This window comes from Tupaia chinensis, unplaced genomic scaffold, assembly GCF_000334495.1.
Source record: "Tupaia chinensis unplaced genomic scaffold, TupChi_1.0 Scaffold000217_1, whole genome shotgun sequence".
Classification (NCBI taxonomy): domain Eukaryota; kingdom Metazoa; phylum Chordata; class Mammalia; order Scandentia; family Tupaiidae; genus Tupaia; species Tupaia belangeri.
This window is the reverse complement of record NW_006159692.1, coordinates 7170604-7186282: the sequence shown is the minus strand read 5'-3', so window position 1 is coordinate 7186282 and position 15679 is coordinate 7170604. Positions and strand designations below refer to the sequence as shown.

Sequence of the window (15679 nt, the reverse complement as noted above, 5' to 3'; positions counted from 1 at the left end):
CTTGGAGAAGATCTTCTTGGGTTGATTCTATGTGGATTCTTTTGTGTTTTGGGAGTCTGGATAGTTGAATGCCTCTCTAGGTTTGTAAAGTTTTCTTCCAGGATTTCATGGGATAGATTATCAACACCCGTACTAGTTTCTTTACCTTCTGGGATACCAATGATCCAGATTTTTGGGTGTTTAATGGTATCTAATATTACTGATATATTATTTTTGGGGGTTATTTTCTCAGTCTTTTTGGTGAATTTTTCTAGGTCATAGGTTCTATCTTCTATATCTGAGATTTGATCTTCTGCATAATCTAATCTGCTTTTAATACCTTCAAAGGAGGTTTTGATTTCCTGTATTACAGCCTTCATCTCTAATAGTCTCATTTGATTCTTTTTTATCATGTGTATTTCCTTTTTCAAATCATGCAAGAACTTCCTCACCTCCAGGAACTCATTGGCTCTTTTCTCCTGAGTCTTCTGAAGTTCATTGTCTCTCCTCTCTTGCATCTCTATTAGCTTTGTCACTATAAATATTTTAAATTCTTTTTCTGACATCTCTGTGAATTCCATTGTACTGTCTGTGGATGAAGAGGAGTTATTCTTTTCTTTTGGAGGAGAGGTATTTTCTTGCTTTCTCATATATCCTGTGCCCTTGCAGTGATTTCTGGTCATCTGATGGCTTGTGCTTTTCTTCCTAATTATTATTATTTTTTTTTTTGGAGAGATTTCGCTATAGGGCGCGTGCGCTCGCCAGACAGACAGAGACATAGAGACAGAAAGCGAGAAATCACCCCCCAGGGGGGCTGGTCATGCCGCAATCCCTTGTCCTCCATTCTCCTCTCGGGATCTTGGGCACGTACGCACATGCGCCCAGCGTGAGTTTTAAGCCACCAGGTCCGGGACGCGAACCACGGTCGACTATGTGGGAGACCAGCGACATAGCCATTACGCTAACTGCTGGTTCCCTTCTTCCTAATTCTTGAAGTTTAATCTAAGCATTCAGAAGGAAGTGATCTGCAGTCTCTCTTCTGTTCTGTTTTCACCCTTTGTGCATCAGATTCAGTGGAGACTGAATATTCTGACCCTAATGGTATTCAGGTGTTTGGATATTGTTCACTTAGACCTGTCTAGACACTCAGTGCATGGAGGCTGAGCAGTCAAGGGATGAAAGTAAAAGAAAAAGGGAAAGGAAACAAAAGAAGAGGAAAGAAAAAAAAAAGGCAATAAAAAAGTTTTATATTTTAATTTTAAAAAGCAAAAAATGAAAACCACACAGCATATGCGCAAGCCACATGAAAGCAGTGTTTCACAAGTCAATTTCTGTAGCCATCACAGAAGGCCCATCACAGGCTCAAAGGGCATGAATTAGCAAGATAAAGGAGGGGCTTGAAAGCCCAGAAAATACTTTACTTTAAAAAAAAATTTTTTTTTAATTAAAAGACACAGGGAGACACAGAGACAGAGATGGAGAGAAGGATATAGAAGTTGCCTACCACTCTAGAAATGAATCTGGAGGGTAAGTCTCAGAAAATCTTCAATTTTAGTCCCTGAAAGCAATATTTCACAGCCCAAGCTCAGTAACCATCTCAGAAGGGGTAAGTTAAGATTCTGAAAGTATAGCGTCACTGAGTCTTGAAAAGTAATTGCAAGCTTCAAGGGCCATTAACATATGTAAAATCCTGTGCCCAGTATATTTTCCTTCCTTCTTTCTACCTCTTCTCTGATGATTATTTATTTACTGCTGATACATTTGAGGCTTGCTAGTATAGTAAATCTTGAGATTCTGGTATATGTTAAATAATACCTTTTTAATTTAAGGATAGGACCTTGTTTCAACAATTCTTACTAGATGTTTTCTGGGTACCGGATGTTGTCCTTGAGATGACTGAAAGGCAGGAGTCCCAATTTAACTGCACCCCCTGTCTATGACTTTGAATAAGTCACTTCACTGTTATGAAACTTGGTTTTATCTCTTTTATGAGGTGGGAAGGAGGCAGGGGCACCCTTGACAGAGTCTCTTCATGCCACAGTCCCCTTCCCCTAGCCCTCTAGCTTGTCAGGTTCTTAAACATGCACACACCAAGGCATGTTTCAGGTAGACTCAGGATCAGAACCCATGGTGGGCCATGTTGCTTCAGCACTGCAAATCAGTATGCTACAGCTTATGCCAAGGTTGGGGCATACATTCTTTTAATTGTATTGTTTTATTACTCATTTAAATTGAATGTGAATGTATAAATATTTATCATTTAGATTTTAAGTAGGATCTGTCAGTTACTGGAGATTTAGAGACTCATTGAGCATGGCCTCAGTCTTTAGAATCTTATAGCTGACTTGGGAGACAATTAATAGCTACAGTAGAGGTATGTAAAAGATGCTGTGAGATCCCGGGAGAGTAGGCTTCTGGCTGTCCTCATACTTCAAAAGGGGAACTGTTGATTTTCCCAAGACAGAAAGTAATTCCAAAATGGTTAGGAGAGATCTAAGAAAATCAGAGAAGAAGAATGAGGACTGGGCCATGCTAGACTAGATCTGAAGTGTTGGGTGACTCGATATGGGGAGTATTGAATATCCAGTGTGACTCCAGCCCTGTCTGCCTCCCCTGTAGTACTGTTTCTTGTCCTTGCTAGATTGTTGAATACAGCCCAGAGTGGGCTCTGGAAAGGAGGTAGAAGGCTGGAGTTCTGAGAAGTTCACACATGTCAGGTGGGAACAGGAAATGACTGACCCCATGACCTCCCTCTTGGCTGGATATTGAGGATATTCAGTCCTCTTTCCCATAATAAACAGTTCAGCCTTAGGATGACATTAGCCCCACTGAGACTGCTCATTATTCAGTCTTTCAGTCATGGCTTTGTCCTGCTTTAACAAGAGCGCTGTCTTTTCCTTTCTCCCTTACCCTGTCACAATGATTCCTTTCATTTAGTCAGCTCTTGTACCATTTCTCATCTTGGAATTTTCAACCTACTACAGAGTTGGTATTCCACCAACTAGCCTCTTCATTCTCAGCATGGAATTTCTCCCATTGCTTTATCTGCAGGATCTTAAAAAATCAGTAACTCTACATGTCTGCTTTGTGGATTGAAAGATGACAAAACTTGTGCTACAAAGACTTTATAAGGAGTTATTTTGTGGTCTAGGTGGGGAAAAAAAAATGAGGGTCTTCCTAAGACAGTGGCAGTGGAAATGGAGAAGAGGTAGCATGTTGGAGAGAAATGTAAGAGGTGGTAGGACTGATCATCTATGAAGTGGTTTGAATATTATTTAGGTTTAGATAATCCAGATGACTGGATGGAAAATAAATGAAAATAAAAGGGGAAAAAATCATTGATGCATTTGAATATCTGAGGAAAAAGAAAAGGAATGCATAGGAAAGATTAGCCTTGGAAAGAAAGAAACCTTTTTTTTTTTACTTTGTTATAGGGTGTGTGTGCTCTCCAGAAAGACAAAGAGTCAGAAAGCGAGAAATCACCCCCCGGGGGGATGGCCACACTGCAATCCCTTCTCCTCCATTCTCCTCTCAGGATCCTGGGCATGCACGCACATGCACCCAGTGTGAGTTTTAAGCCAACGGGTCCGGGACTCAAACTGCGGTCGACTACATGGGAGTCCAGTGATGTAGCTGTTGTGCTATCTGCTGGTCCCAAAATAAATCTTTTTTCTTTTTTTTTTTTGGAGAGGTTTTTGCTATAGGGCACGTGTGCTCACCAGAAAGACAGAGAGACAGAAAGCGAGAAATCACCCCCCGGGGGGATGGCCACACTGCAATCCCTTCTCCTCCATTCTCCTCTCAGGATCCTGGGCATGCACGCACATGCACCCAGTGTGAGTTTTAAGCCAACGGGTCCGGGACTCAAACTGCGGTCGACTACATGGGAGTCCAGTGACATAGCCATTACACTAACTGCTTGTCCTAGAAATCTTTTTTCTTGAGAAGAAAAGATCTGACTGAGAGGAGCAGCAATTTGCTTGCCTGATAGTCATTCATCATTCTGGGCTAGAGCGTGTAGTAATGGAGCTCTAAGGCAGCAAACTCTGCTTCTACTTCTTTGTCTTGCCTCTTTTTTTTTTTAATTGCCAGTGGGCACGTATATTCTCCAGAGAGAGAGAGAGCATGGTCCCAGTAGGAGGGCATGGTCATACCACAATCCTTTTTTTCCCATTTCTTATCCCATCAGGATTTGAGCACGCACATTGACCCTTTGTGTTTCTCAAACTTCTCGAACAAGGATTCCAACCATGGTCAGTCACATAGAGTCCAGAACCAGGATTCTAACCATGGTCAACCACATGTGCAGCTTACTATGCACAGCACTTATCCCTGTGCCATCTTGTCCTACCTTTGCTTGGAGGCTTGTGGGCCTTTCTTGCCTAATCTTTCATCCTTATTCCTCCAATGATAGAGAGCAGTGATCTTGAAAAAAAGCTTAGGATAAAGCTGCCATTTGCCTCATCTTTCCTTCTTTACTGATGACTAGTTGATTAAGTCATTCTTACAGGGCAGAATCCTGAGGATGGAGTAAGAGGTGTCTGTTTGGTTTCAGTTTACCTTATGAAGGTTACTGGGTACTTCTGTAATTGAACTTTGGCCTTCATTTGGCTTTTATTCTTTTTTATATATTCCGTCACTCTGCTTTTCAAAGTATGACTTATGAGCTGGTGCCAGCCATGAACCATGCAGACAAAAATACAGAAATTGAAAGTGTTTGTTTGAAAAAAAAATACAACTTGAGACCAGCAGTTGGCGTAATGGCCATGTCGCTGGACTACCATGTAGTTGGCCATGGTTCGAGTTCCGGACCCGGTGGCTTAAACTCACACTGGGCATGTGTGCGTGCGTACCCAAGATCCTCAGAGAAGAATGGACGAGAAGGGATTGCAGCATGGCCATCCCCCCTGGGGGGTGATTTCTCTCTTTCTGTCTCTGTGTCTTTCTGGAGAGCGCACACGCCCTATAGCAAAAACCTCTCATAATAAAAAAGAACACAACTTTGAGGCAGCCAGGTGGTGGTGGTTCAGGCAGTTGAATCTCACATGGCAGACTTTGCCGTTTGAGTCCTGGACCCAGTGGCTTGAAAATTATGCCAGGCATGTGTGCATGCATATCCACAATCCCAAGAGGAAAATGAAAGAGAAGGGATTACAGCTTGGCCATCTCCCACCTGCCATGAATGGTGTTTTCTCGCTCTGTCTTTAGCTAGCTCACATATACTATAGCAAACTAAACACACACAAAAAACACATGCACACACACAAAACAAAAACTAGCACTTCACCACAGGTCATTAGAAAAGTGTTGCTTCCTCAGACAGAAACTTGGAGGGAACCAGACTCATCGAAGTTAACTGAATGAATATTTGTACTAAGTTCTTATTTAGACTTTGGGGAAAATCAGATATTGATGCCAACTATTAGGGGCAAGATTTCTTCTTTAGAGATTTTTGCTATAGGGTATGTGAGCTCGCCAGCAAGACAGACAGAAAGTGAGAAATCATCTCCCTACCCAGGTGAGATGGCCACATTGTAATCCTTTCTCCTCCATTCTCTCAAGATTTGGGGCATGCATACACATGCTCCCACCATGAATTTCAAGCTGCCAGATCTGGGACTCAAACCATAGTAGTACATATGAAAGTCCAGCAACATAACCATTACACCACCTGTTGGTCCCAGGAACAAAATTCCTACTAGGACCAAGTTTTTTTTTGTTATTTTGTTTTGATTTGTTTGGGGGGGGGGGTGCCACAGAGCATGTGCACTCACCAGAAAGACAGAAACAGACCCCTTCTCCTCCATTTTTCTTTCGGGAGCTTGGGCACGCACGAAGGCACATACACATGTGAAACTAGCATGAGTTTCAGCCACCAGATCTGGGACTCAAACTGTGGTCTACTACATGGGAGTCCAACAATGTAGCCATTACGCCATCTGCTGACCCCTACTAGGACCAAGTTTTCAGTGCCTTTTAGAAATCCCAGGGTAGGGGACCAACAGATGGCATAGAAGTTATGTCACTGGCCTCCCATGTGGCCAACCATGGTTTGAGTCCCAGACCTGGTGATTTGAAAGTCATGATGGGCACATAAGCATGCATGCCCAAGATCCTGGGAGCAGGATAGAGGAGAAGGGATTGTGGCATGGCCATCCCCCCCCGGGGATGATTTCTCACTTTCCCTCTTACTCTCTTTCTCTCCTCTGCGAGTACATGCACCCTAAAGCAAAAAACTCTCAAAGAAAGAAAAAAAGAAATCCCAATATAGTTGTTAGGTGGAAAGTTGGAGTTGAATTTAAGGGAAATGTTAGGGCTGGAAAGTACTCACTTAGGCCACATGTATACTAAAAAGGGGAGGTGGAAGGACCATCAGGTGGCATAATGGTTAAGGTGCTGGATCCTACATGGCCAGTTCCGTGTTTGAGGCCCAGACCTGTTGGATTGAAAAACATGCTGGGGAGACCAGCAGTTAACGTAATGGCTATGTCACTGGACTCCCACGTAGTCGACCGCAGTTCAAGTCCCGGACCCGGTGGCTTAAACTCACGCTGGGTGCGTGTGCATGCATGTCCAAGATCCCAAGAGGAGAATGGAGAAGGGATTGTGGCGTGGCCATCCCCCCTGGGGGGTGATTTCTCACTTTCTATCTCTCTGTCTGTCTCTGTCTGTCTGGCGAGCGCACATGCCCTATAGCAAAAACCTCTCCAAAAAAAAAAAAAAGAAAAGCTGAAACTCACCCAGAAATTGCCACACCCCACCCTATCAGTTAAGGAAGAAAAGCAGAAGTTCTGATTTTAGAAAAAAAGAAAAACATGCTGGGTACATGTTCTTGGGTTCCCTGAACTGCAAACTTCTTCTGTACTCTACCTTTTCCAGGGTTGTGGGAGGCTGCGCACCAGCGAGTCTGCCGAGGCCATTTTCATGAGTCTCTTACTATCTTAGGAAGCCCTTAGGTTTTGGTTTCTCAAAGAGCAAACAATTACACAATGACAAAGGCCATGATTGGCTCCCCTTCAAAACCTCACCTTCAAAACCATACTCTGATTGGCCACTAGAATCCCTCAGATTTGCATATCCGGTCCCTCATGATTGGTCCACAAAAACAACCAATCATAGCCCACCTTTTAACAACCAATCACCGCCCACCAACATGTATATAACCACGATCCCTGGCCCACAATAAATGGATGACCCTGAAGAGTTGTAACACTGCATCATCTCCGCGCTGCTTGTCCTGTCTCTCCTTCCCTCAGGAAACCTGTTCGACTGTCCTGTGGGTCGGAACACAGGGTTACCAAATTCACTTTCTTTCCAGAGCATTTGTGCAAATGGGAGTTAGTTGAAGGGGAATGTGTTACTGTTGTATGAACCAGTGACATTCAAGGTTGTCCCTATAAACTTCACAAAGAGCAGTGGGGTTGCCTGGACTCTGATCACAGGGAGCTTTATAGAGCTTAGATGCTAGAATACTACAGGAACTTGGTTTCAGTGGATAAGAACTTATGAACCTGGACACCTGCCCATTGAAGTCTTTGTTTCTTAATTGCTCTGTATTCCTGGAACAGTTTTCTCTTGGGAGTTCCAGATCTGTGTCTCACTGTCTCATGAACAGTGCTGCAAGAATGTTTCACCAGCAGTACAAATTGTCAGATTTTGAGTTTGTCATCCTTCCCCTTCCCGTTTCTGCTTTTTCTCTTATTGTAATGTGTACCATCATACCTACTCATTCAGGCAGGAAGCCCAGGGAGCATGCTCAATACCTCCTTCCCTTTGCTTTCAGGTTTAGTTTGTCATCTGGTGATTTAGAATGAACCTTTCCCTTTCTCTCAACAGCTACATTGTTAGTGATTTTCTTCTGATTTGCTATAGCAGCTGCTCTATATGTTAAGCCTTGATTTCCATTGGTGTTTATGATCTCACAATCAGTCACTCTTAATTTATATCCTTTGATAGTTTTCAACCCCTGCAAGGCTTACCCCTAAGTGCTTCCTGTCAGACACCAAGTCCTTTGCTTTGGCTTCTACCTTCTTATCACATTCTTTACCATTGTGACCTTTTTTGTTATCTTTATAAGAACCGTTTGTAGTTTTCTTGAACATGTCATACTTTCTACTCATAGTTCATTTTTGTCCCTGTCACTTTTTCCCTGAAATCTTCCAAAATCCCAATGTTTGAGTTGAGTACTCCTACTCTATGCTCTCATGACTAGTTCTGCATATATTGTGTTGTACATGGGGTCCTCAAAAAGTTGGAAAGTGCATATTATGAAAAACCTGTGTATGGATTTCAAAAATTTTTTCCACAAAAGTAAACTCATCCTTTAATCCAGTTGTTCTATAAACTTTTTTAATTATATCATTGTTGATAAATTAGTCATCTTCCCAGGAGGCTTTAGTTTATTAAGCAAAATGATTTGTGTTTTCTTCCTTGTATCCCCAATTCCTGTGAAAGTGGGGTACCAATTAAATGCAAATTTTAATTAAAATGGAGTGAAATGAAATATTATTTGTGGCAAAGATATAAGACTCATAACCTTCTGCAGGATTAGTGAAGGAATATTTTCTTGGCTATACTTAAAAAATTTTCTGTATTCTGGACTAAGTCTTCTTCCTTTCTGCCATTAACCCAAAGGGCATGACTATAAGGACCAGCTGAACTTTTTCCTAGCTCCTCAGGCCTTACACACTCTTTTTCTGAAATATTGATATCTACACTTTATTCTTATCACGGGGTTCTCTTTGTTTCCTAGGAGGCTTGAATGAAAATTCTGTGCAGGACTTTCAAGAGAAAGGACTTCGGGTTACATGAGCCTTCCTGCTGGCTAATTTTGGAAGAGATTACCAGAACAATCATAGAGTCTGGATTATTTTGTGAATCTGCAAGGAGAGAAGTATATGGGGACTCTACACTAAATCTTTCCCCTTGTCAAAAGTGGAAAAAAGCATCTCCTAATATTCCCAGGAACAAGAACAATGTGGTAACTCTTCACAGTGATGATTTTAAAAACATTGAATGTGTAAAATATTTGCCTTTAAAAGTCTCAAACCAAATGGCCACACAAGACCGGTCAGTGAAGTTCTGTAAGAGTGAGCATGAAGATCCTCAGGAAAGCAAGTATCTCTCTGTAAGTGAAGAAAACACTGAGAAAAAAGTGGTAAGAGGGCAAAGCCCTCCCCATTGTTCAGAGAACCTTCAAGTTAAACCTGTATCGAATGTAACAGAACTGGTCCTGCCCTTATTCAGTGGTGAGGCAACTTGCCAGAATGGCCACTCAAAAGAATCTTTAGATCTCTTTGACTGTAACTGCAAAGACATTTATGAGTGCAAATCACAAATGGTCAGTTGTAGTGATCAAAGAGCTCATACAGAGGGAAAACCCTGTAACTGTAATGACTGTGGAAGAATACTCAACACCAGCCCAGATGTCCTTCCATATGAGAAAAAACATACTACAGAGAAACTACACAAATGTAATCAGTGTAGTAAACACTTCAGTCAGAGTTCAGAACTACTACTACATCAGAGAGACCACACAGAAGAAAAACCCTACAGATGTGAACAATGTGGGAAGAGCTTCTCACGGAGCTCAAGTCTGCTCATCCATCAAGCAGTCCACACAGATGAGAAACCTTATAAGTGTGACAAGTGTGGGAAAGGCTTCACCAGGAGCTCAAGCCTGCTCATTCATCATGCAGTCCATACAGGCGAGAAGCCTTATAAATGTGACAAGTGTGGGAAAGGCTTTAGTCAAAGTTCCAAGCTACATATCCACCAGCGAGTCCACACAGGGGAGAAGCCCTATGAGTGTGGGGAATGTGGTATGAGCTTCAGTCAGCGTTCAAATCTGCATATCCACCAGCGAGTCCACACAGGAGAGAGGCCCTACAAGTGCGGGGAGTGCGGTAAGGGCTTCAGTCAGAGCTCAAACCTTCACATTCACCGGTGTATCCACACAGGAGAGAAGCCTTACCAATGCTATGAGTGTGGAAAGGGCTTCAGCCAAAGCTCAGATCTTCGTATCCATCTCAGAGTCCACACTGGAGAGAAGCCCTATCACTGTGGCAAGTGTGGGAAGGGATTTAGCCAGAGTTCCAAACTCCTCATCCACCAGAGAGTACACACAGGAGAGAAGCCCTATGAGTGCAGCAAGTGTGGAAAGGGCTTTAGCCAGAGCTCCAACCTTCACATCCACCAGCGAGTTCACAGGAAAGAGCCCCACTGAGTGACATGAGCTCACTCAGGTCTTCAGAGTCCTCATACTGTAAACACTGTTAAATATTTTTAATATCACTCTTACCTTTATATTCTATAAAGGAGAGAGACAGAGTTATTCCCATATGTTCTTTCACTGAAAAAGAATCATTTAAAGTATTTAAAAACCAAGCACTGTTACACTGATGAATTGTTTTGATCCCTAGGGAAGGGAGTGGGGAGATGAAAATGTGTGCAATTTGCAATTCAGCTGGTATTATTAGAAGTACATATCCAACCCAGTATTTTTTTTTTAAGTTTATTTCTTCTAGGATAGAGATATTGGCATCAACAGGGTCGCCATGCTGCAGTCCCCCCCCAGCCTTAGCCAGCCAGAGTTACAGGCACGCATGCACACACCAAGTCTACACAGGGAGATCTCTGCACGTGAACCTGGGACAGTCTCATGTGGGTCCAGCATCACATAGTGTTGTATTACTGCTGTGCCACCATCAACCCAAGTATTTTTAACTGTAAGAACTTTATATTTATCCAAGCAAGATGTTTTCCTTTATTCATGTTCTCTGAGAAAATGGAACTATTTCTCCTCAAATTGTGTGCCTGTGTTTTTCATATTATCTTCCAGTCCTGAGTAGCCTCTAAACTATAATTGTGCAGTATTTACTGTTTTAGGCTGAGAGGGTGGTTGGAAATGGAAGTCTTTTGTTTTTTAAAAAATGTACAACAGTTTATGGCCATCCAACAAGGTGGAGGATTATTTATGCTACACACCCCCACAAACTTTTAACAGGAAGTTGAAAACACTTTCCTCCCCAGGCACCTCCTCAGGAACTAAATAGTTCTTTATCCTGAGTGCACCTAGTTTATTAGGGTCCTTTTAGAGTGAAAGCAAGAGAAAGTCTAAAGCAATATGCCCAAAGTGGTTGCCAGAGTAAAGCTGGCATTGAAGAATAGTACCTGAGAGCAGATGATATCAACATGTAGGTTCTAAAGACAGAACTGGGCGAACTCATACACTGGAAGCATACTGCAGCTGATCAACAGGCTGCAGAGCTCAGACTGGGGCTTGGTACACTGACAGTGGCTAGCAGGGAAAGTACTAGAAAATGTGCTTTTCTTAAATATGTCTGAAGTCCCTGGGCAGCATTAAATCACTAGGATTCTTTTTTTAATGTATAAAACCACAGCAAGAAAAAAAAAGTAAAAGACGATCAGCAAATGAGATCTCAACACAAATTAGAAAAATGGAAGGATAGCTATTCTATCAGCAGAAACAGGCACATGGGGATAAGGAAACTGGCTTCAGGCTCTGAAATGCTTAATACTATGGAGGACATGAGTGAGACATGAAGAGAAAGCAATCTAACTGATGCCCAGTTCTACATGGAACACTCCTATGTACACATGTACCCACCTCGCCAAGCCCTGGGCACAGCCAACCAAGGATTTACCCTCCAAGACAGCACAATCTCAGCAGAAGTTAGCTGAGACCAAGGGAGGGACCTTTACATTCTCACAGTTGGAAATTCAACAGTAAAGCAGTTATCTTTCTAGCTCCAATACCCATATAGCAGAGATTTTAAATTCATGAAATAAAAACACAATTGGAATGGAGATATTTTTTTCAATTGGGGGGGGGTTATTTTTTGAAGTTTTTTGATAATAGGGCATGTGTGCTTGCCAGAAATATACAGAGGGAAAGTGAGAAGTCACTCAGGAGAAGGCCATGGCATAATCCCTTTTCTCAGATTTTGGCCACACAAGTGCATGCACATGTTTTTCAAGCTGCCTGGTCCAGGCCTCAAACCACACAGTCGGTCATATGGGATCCAGCCACTTTAACCACCACACCACCTGATAGTTAGATATTTCAATACTTTTAATAGCGTAGTAGACAAAAAACAGGATATTTAACACTTGAGTAGCATTGTCAACTTACTTAACATTTGTAGAACACTCAATAACATAATACACGTTCTTTTCAAGTATATATATTGTGGGCTATAAAACAAGGGCTTGAAAAATTTAAAAGAATGAAAACTACAAGGTATGTTTTCTCACCAGAGCAGAATTAAAAATCAATAATGGGTCTTTCTATCTCTGTCTCTCCAGTGAGCTCACGTACCCTATAACAAAAATCTCTCAGAAGAAAAAAAAGGAGAGGGGCCAGCTGGTGGTTCTTATCTGATTTAATCTCATTATAACTAACTTATTTTTATGAAGATGTAAATACAGATATTTGGCAGACATTCTTGAAATAAGAGCTGCTGATTCGCAATAAGAAACCCTTTTCATGAATTATGGCCTAATCTAAAATCTAAGTATGCATTTAACTTCACTGACTCAGTTTAACTGGAAAAAATAGCAGAGTGACATTTATGACTGTGGCTTACAAACCTGTTTCTGTCATTGATGAACTCTGAACCAAACCCAAGAAGACTGCCTCTCCCCTACTCACTCTCTACAGCCATACTCGAATACTTGAAATATGAAATCAGCTGTTTGCTTTTCCAACTTGTTGCCCCCACGATGATGTCAGCCATTTCAGGCAGGAACTTAGTATTACCCTCTTTGGAACCCCCAGAGCCTGATCTATTCTGAAACTGTAGTGAGACTCAGGATATATATTGAATCAATAAATACTAATACATACCAAGTAATTATATTAGAATAAAAACTTTTCAAAGTTATAAAATCAAAGCATAACACATTCAAGAAGAAAAACAGCATATATGGGAACCAGCAGTTAGCGTAATGGCTATGTTGCTGCACTCCCACGTAGTCCACCGCGGTTCACGTCCCGGACCCAGTGTCTTAAAACTCATGCCGGGTGTGTGTGCGTGCCCAAGATCCTGAGAGGAGAATGGAGGAGAAGGGATTGCAGCGTGACCATCCCCCCTGGGGGGTGATTTCTTGCTTTCTGTCTCTGTGTCTCTCTCTGTCTGTCTGGCAACCACATGCCCCCTATAGTGAAAACCTCTCAAAAAAAAAAAAAAACAGCATATATGGTACATGAACAGTGATGCCAACTTTTTAATAACTGGGACTCCAGAAATTGACAGAATAAATATTAGCATCTGCATAAAATTCACACACGCAAACACTAAAGAAAAACACATTTTCAGGTAATATGTACAAACTTTGTGAAAATACTAAAAACAGGGCCAGCCCTGTGGCCTGGTGGTTGATGAAGCTGGAATACACATGGCCTACCACACAGTTCAAATATCCTGGCCCCAGCAGCTTGGGAAACACTCCAGGCACATATGTGTACATGCCCAAAATCCCAATGGGATGGAGACGGAGAATGAATTACAACATGACCATTCCACACAAGTTGTGTTTTCCCCTCCCTCTCTGTCTCTCTCCAGTGAGTACACATACCCTCTTGCAAATTTAAAAAAATAAAAATAACTAAAAATCAATGAAATAGCCACTTATTCCCCATAATTCAGGAAAAGGGTTTCTTATCTCAAATCAGCAGCTCTCATTTCAAGAATGTCTGCCAGATATCTATATACACTTGTGTGCCCAATTTTTCAAATGGGCAAATTATAAGGTCAATGAGTTGTATCTCATTATTTCTGTTTTTAAGTCCCATTATAAATAAAGCACATGCAGTTTTACGTAAGGACTCATTACCAGCTGGTTCTGGGACCAGGCAGCCACTTCCAGCTGTGTGATGCTGGCACATTGGTTAACGTCTCTGCACCTCATTCCCTCACACTAAAATTGCGGTGAAGAGTCTGCCCTTGCAAGGTAGTTGTGAGAATTACCTGTGGGTGACATATGCTGTGCTAAAGACAAAAAAAGGGGGAGGGCCGTTTCAAGGCTAGGAGGGGTGGGCAATAAAAGAATACAAATATATTACATTAAGTTCCGTGGATGAAAGATAAAATAATCAGATTATGACAACAGTGAAAATTTTTTAAAAGTCCCTGTGGAATAAACATGTTAAATGAGAGTTGTTGACAAATCCTCAAGTGGATTTATGATAAGAATCAAAATAGTATGGGGACTAGCAGATGGCATAATGGTTATGTCGCTGGATTCCCACATTGACCACATAGTCAACCACAGTTCGAGTCCCGGACCTGATGGCTTAAAACTCACACTGGGCACATGTACATGCATACCCAAAATCCCAAGAGGAGAATGGAGAAGGGATTGTAGCATGGCCATTCTCCCTGGGAGTTATTTCTCTTTCTGTCTCTTCAGGGAGCAAACATGCCCTATAACAAAAATCTCAAAAAAAAAAAAAAAAAAAGGAAAGAAAATAGTATGTTCAGAGTCCACTGGCTATATAGTATTAAGAGTTGTGTAATCATTTTACTTTAAAATATCAAAACAGGGACCAGCAGATGGAGTAATGATTATGTCACAGAATTCCTACATAGTCAGCCACAGCTCAGATCCTGAACCTGGTGGCTTAAAACTCACACCAGGCGCATGTGCATGCATGCCCAAAATCTCGAGAAAAGAATGGAGGAGAAGGGACTGTGGCATGGCCATCCCCTCTAGGGGGTGATTTCTTGCTTTCTATCTCTCTGTTTCTCTCTCTGGCGAATATATGCATTCTATAGCAAAAATTTGCCTTAAAAAAAAATCAAAACATCTGAAATTTTGCAACTACTTAGGTTTATGATGAGAAATTTTAAATAGCTGGGCCAATAGGTGGTGTGATGGCTAAGGCAGCTGGACTCCAACTTGGCTGGCTGCCATTCAAGTCCCAGGCCCAGTGGCTTGAAAATCACTCCAGGCACATATATGTATGAGCCCAAGACCTGAGAGGAGTATGGAAGAGAAGGGATTGAGGCATGGCCATCCCCTCTGGAGGGCAATTTCTCACTTTCCCTCTCTACCTCTCTGGCATACATACCCTATGAGAGAAAAAAATTTAAGTAGCTGCATAGCTGTACAAGAGCAAACATTCAAAGACCATTACACAGACATGGGAAAGAGGAGTGCCTCCAGCAGAGAAAAGGGCACTTTTGGAGACCTTGGAAAGGTTTCAAGGAACTTAGTGGTTGTAGGGTTACTGATCTTCGTTGGAGCTTAATCACCATGGGAGAGAGCCCAGGGAAAGTAACAGAAAAGATGGTTCTAGCAGGGCCTAGAATGCTAGAGCTTGTCATTTGTGTTTCAGAGGATAGAAAGAAATGAGTCATAAAGATATTCAGGAAGTAGAAGGGACAAGAATGGACAATCGAGTGGTAGTTTAGGAGCTCAAGTGCTTGTAAGTTGTGGGGAGCCAAAGAGGAGACATGAGGAATATGCAGGACGTGACCACCAGAATAGGACCAGGGTCTTTCTCCAGACATGGCCTTGGGTGGCTGGATTGTTATGAGCAGAATGTCTTGGGATTGTTTTGAACTGAATGTTCCAAAGTATTGTTATAACAACCTGATAAATTCAGTAAGGACTTAAAACTTTATATCACGGAAGTCTCTGGAGTGTGTATAAACACTAGCAATAAAGTACATTC

General features: G+C 42.0%; 1 protein-coding gene across 3 annotated transcripts in view; it reads left to right on the top strand.

Moving 5' to 3' along the window:
• ZNF239 (zinc finger protein 239) overlaps positions 1-11825 on the top strand; it is an 18975-nt gene extending 7150 nt beyond the window's left edge. For all 3 annotated transcript variants that reach the window (XM_006147672.3, XM_006147671.3, XM_006147673.3), the window contains exon 2: positions 8732-11825. In XM_006147672.3, the coding sequence (XP_006147734.1) occupies positions 8741-10204 (1464 nt within the window). In that variant the 5' untranslated portion in view covers positions 8732-8740 and the 3' untranslated portion in view covers positions 10205-11825. The remainder of the gene's footprint in view (positions 1-8731) is intronic.
• The last annotated feature ends 3854 nt before the right edge of the window (positions 11826-15679 follow it).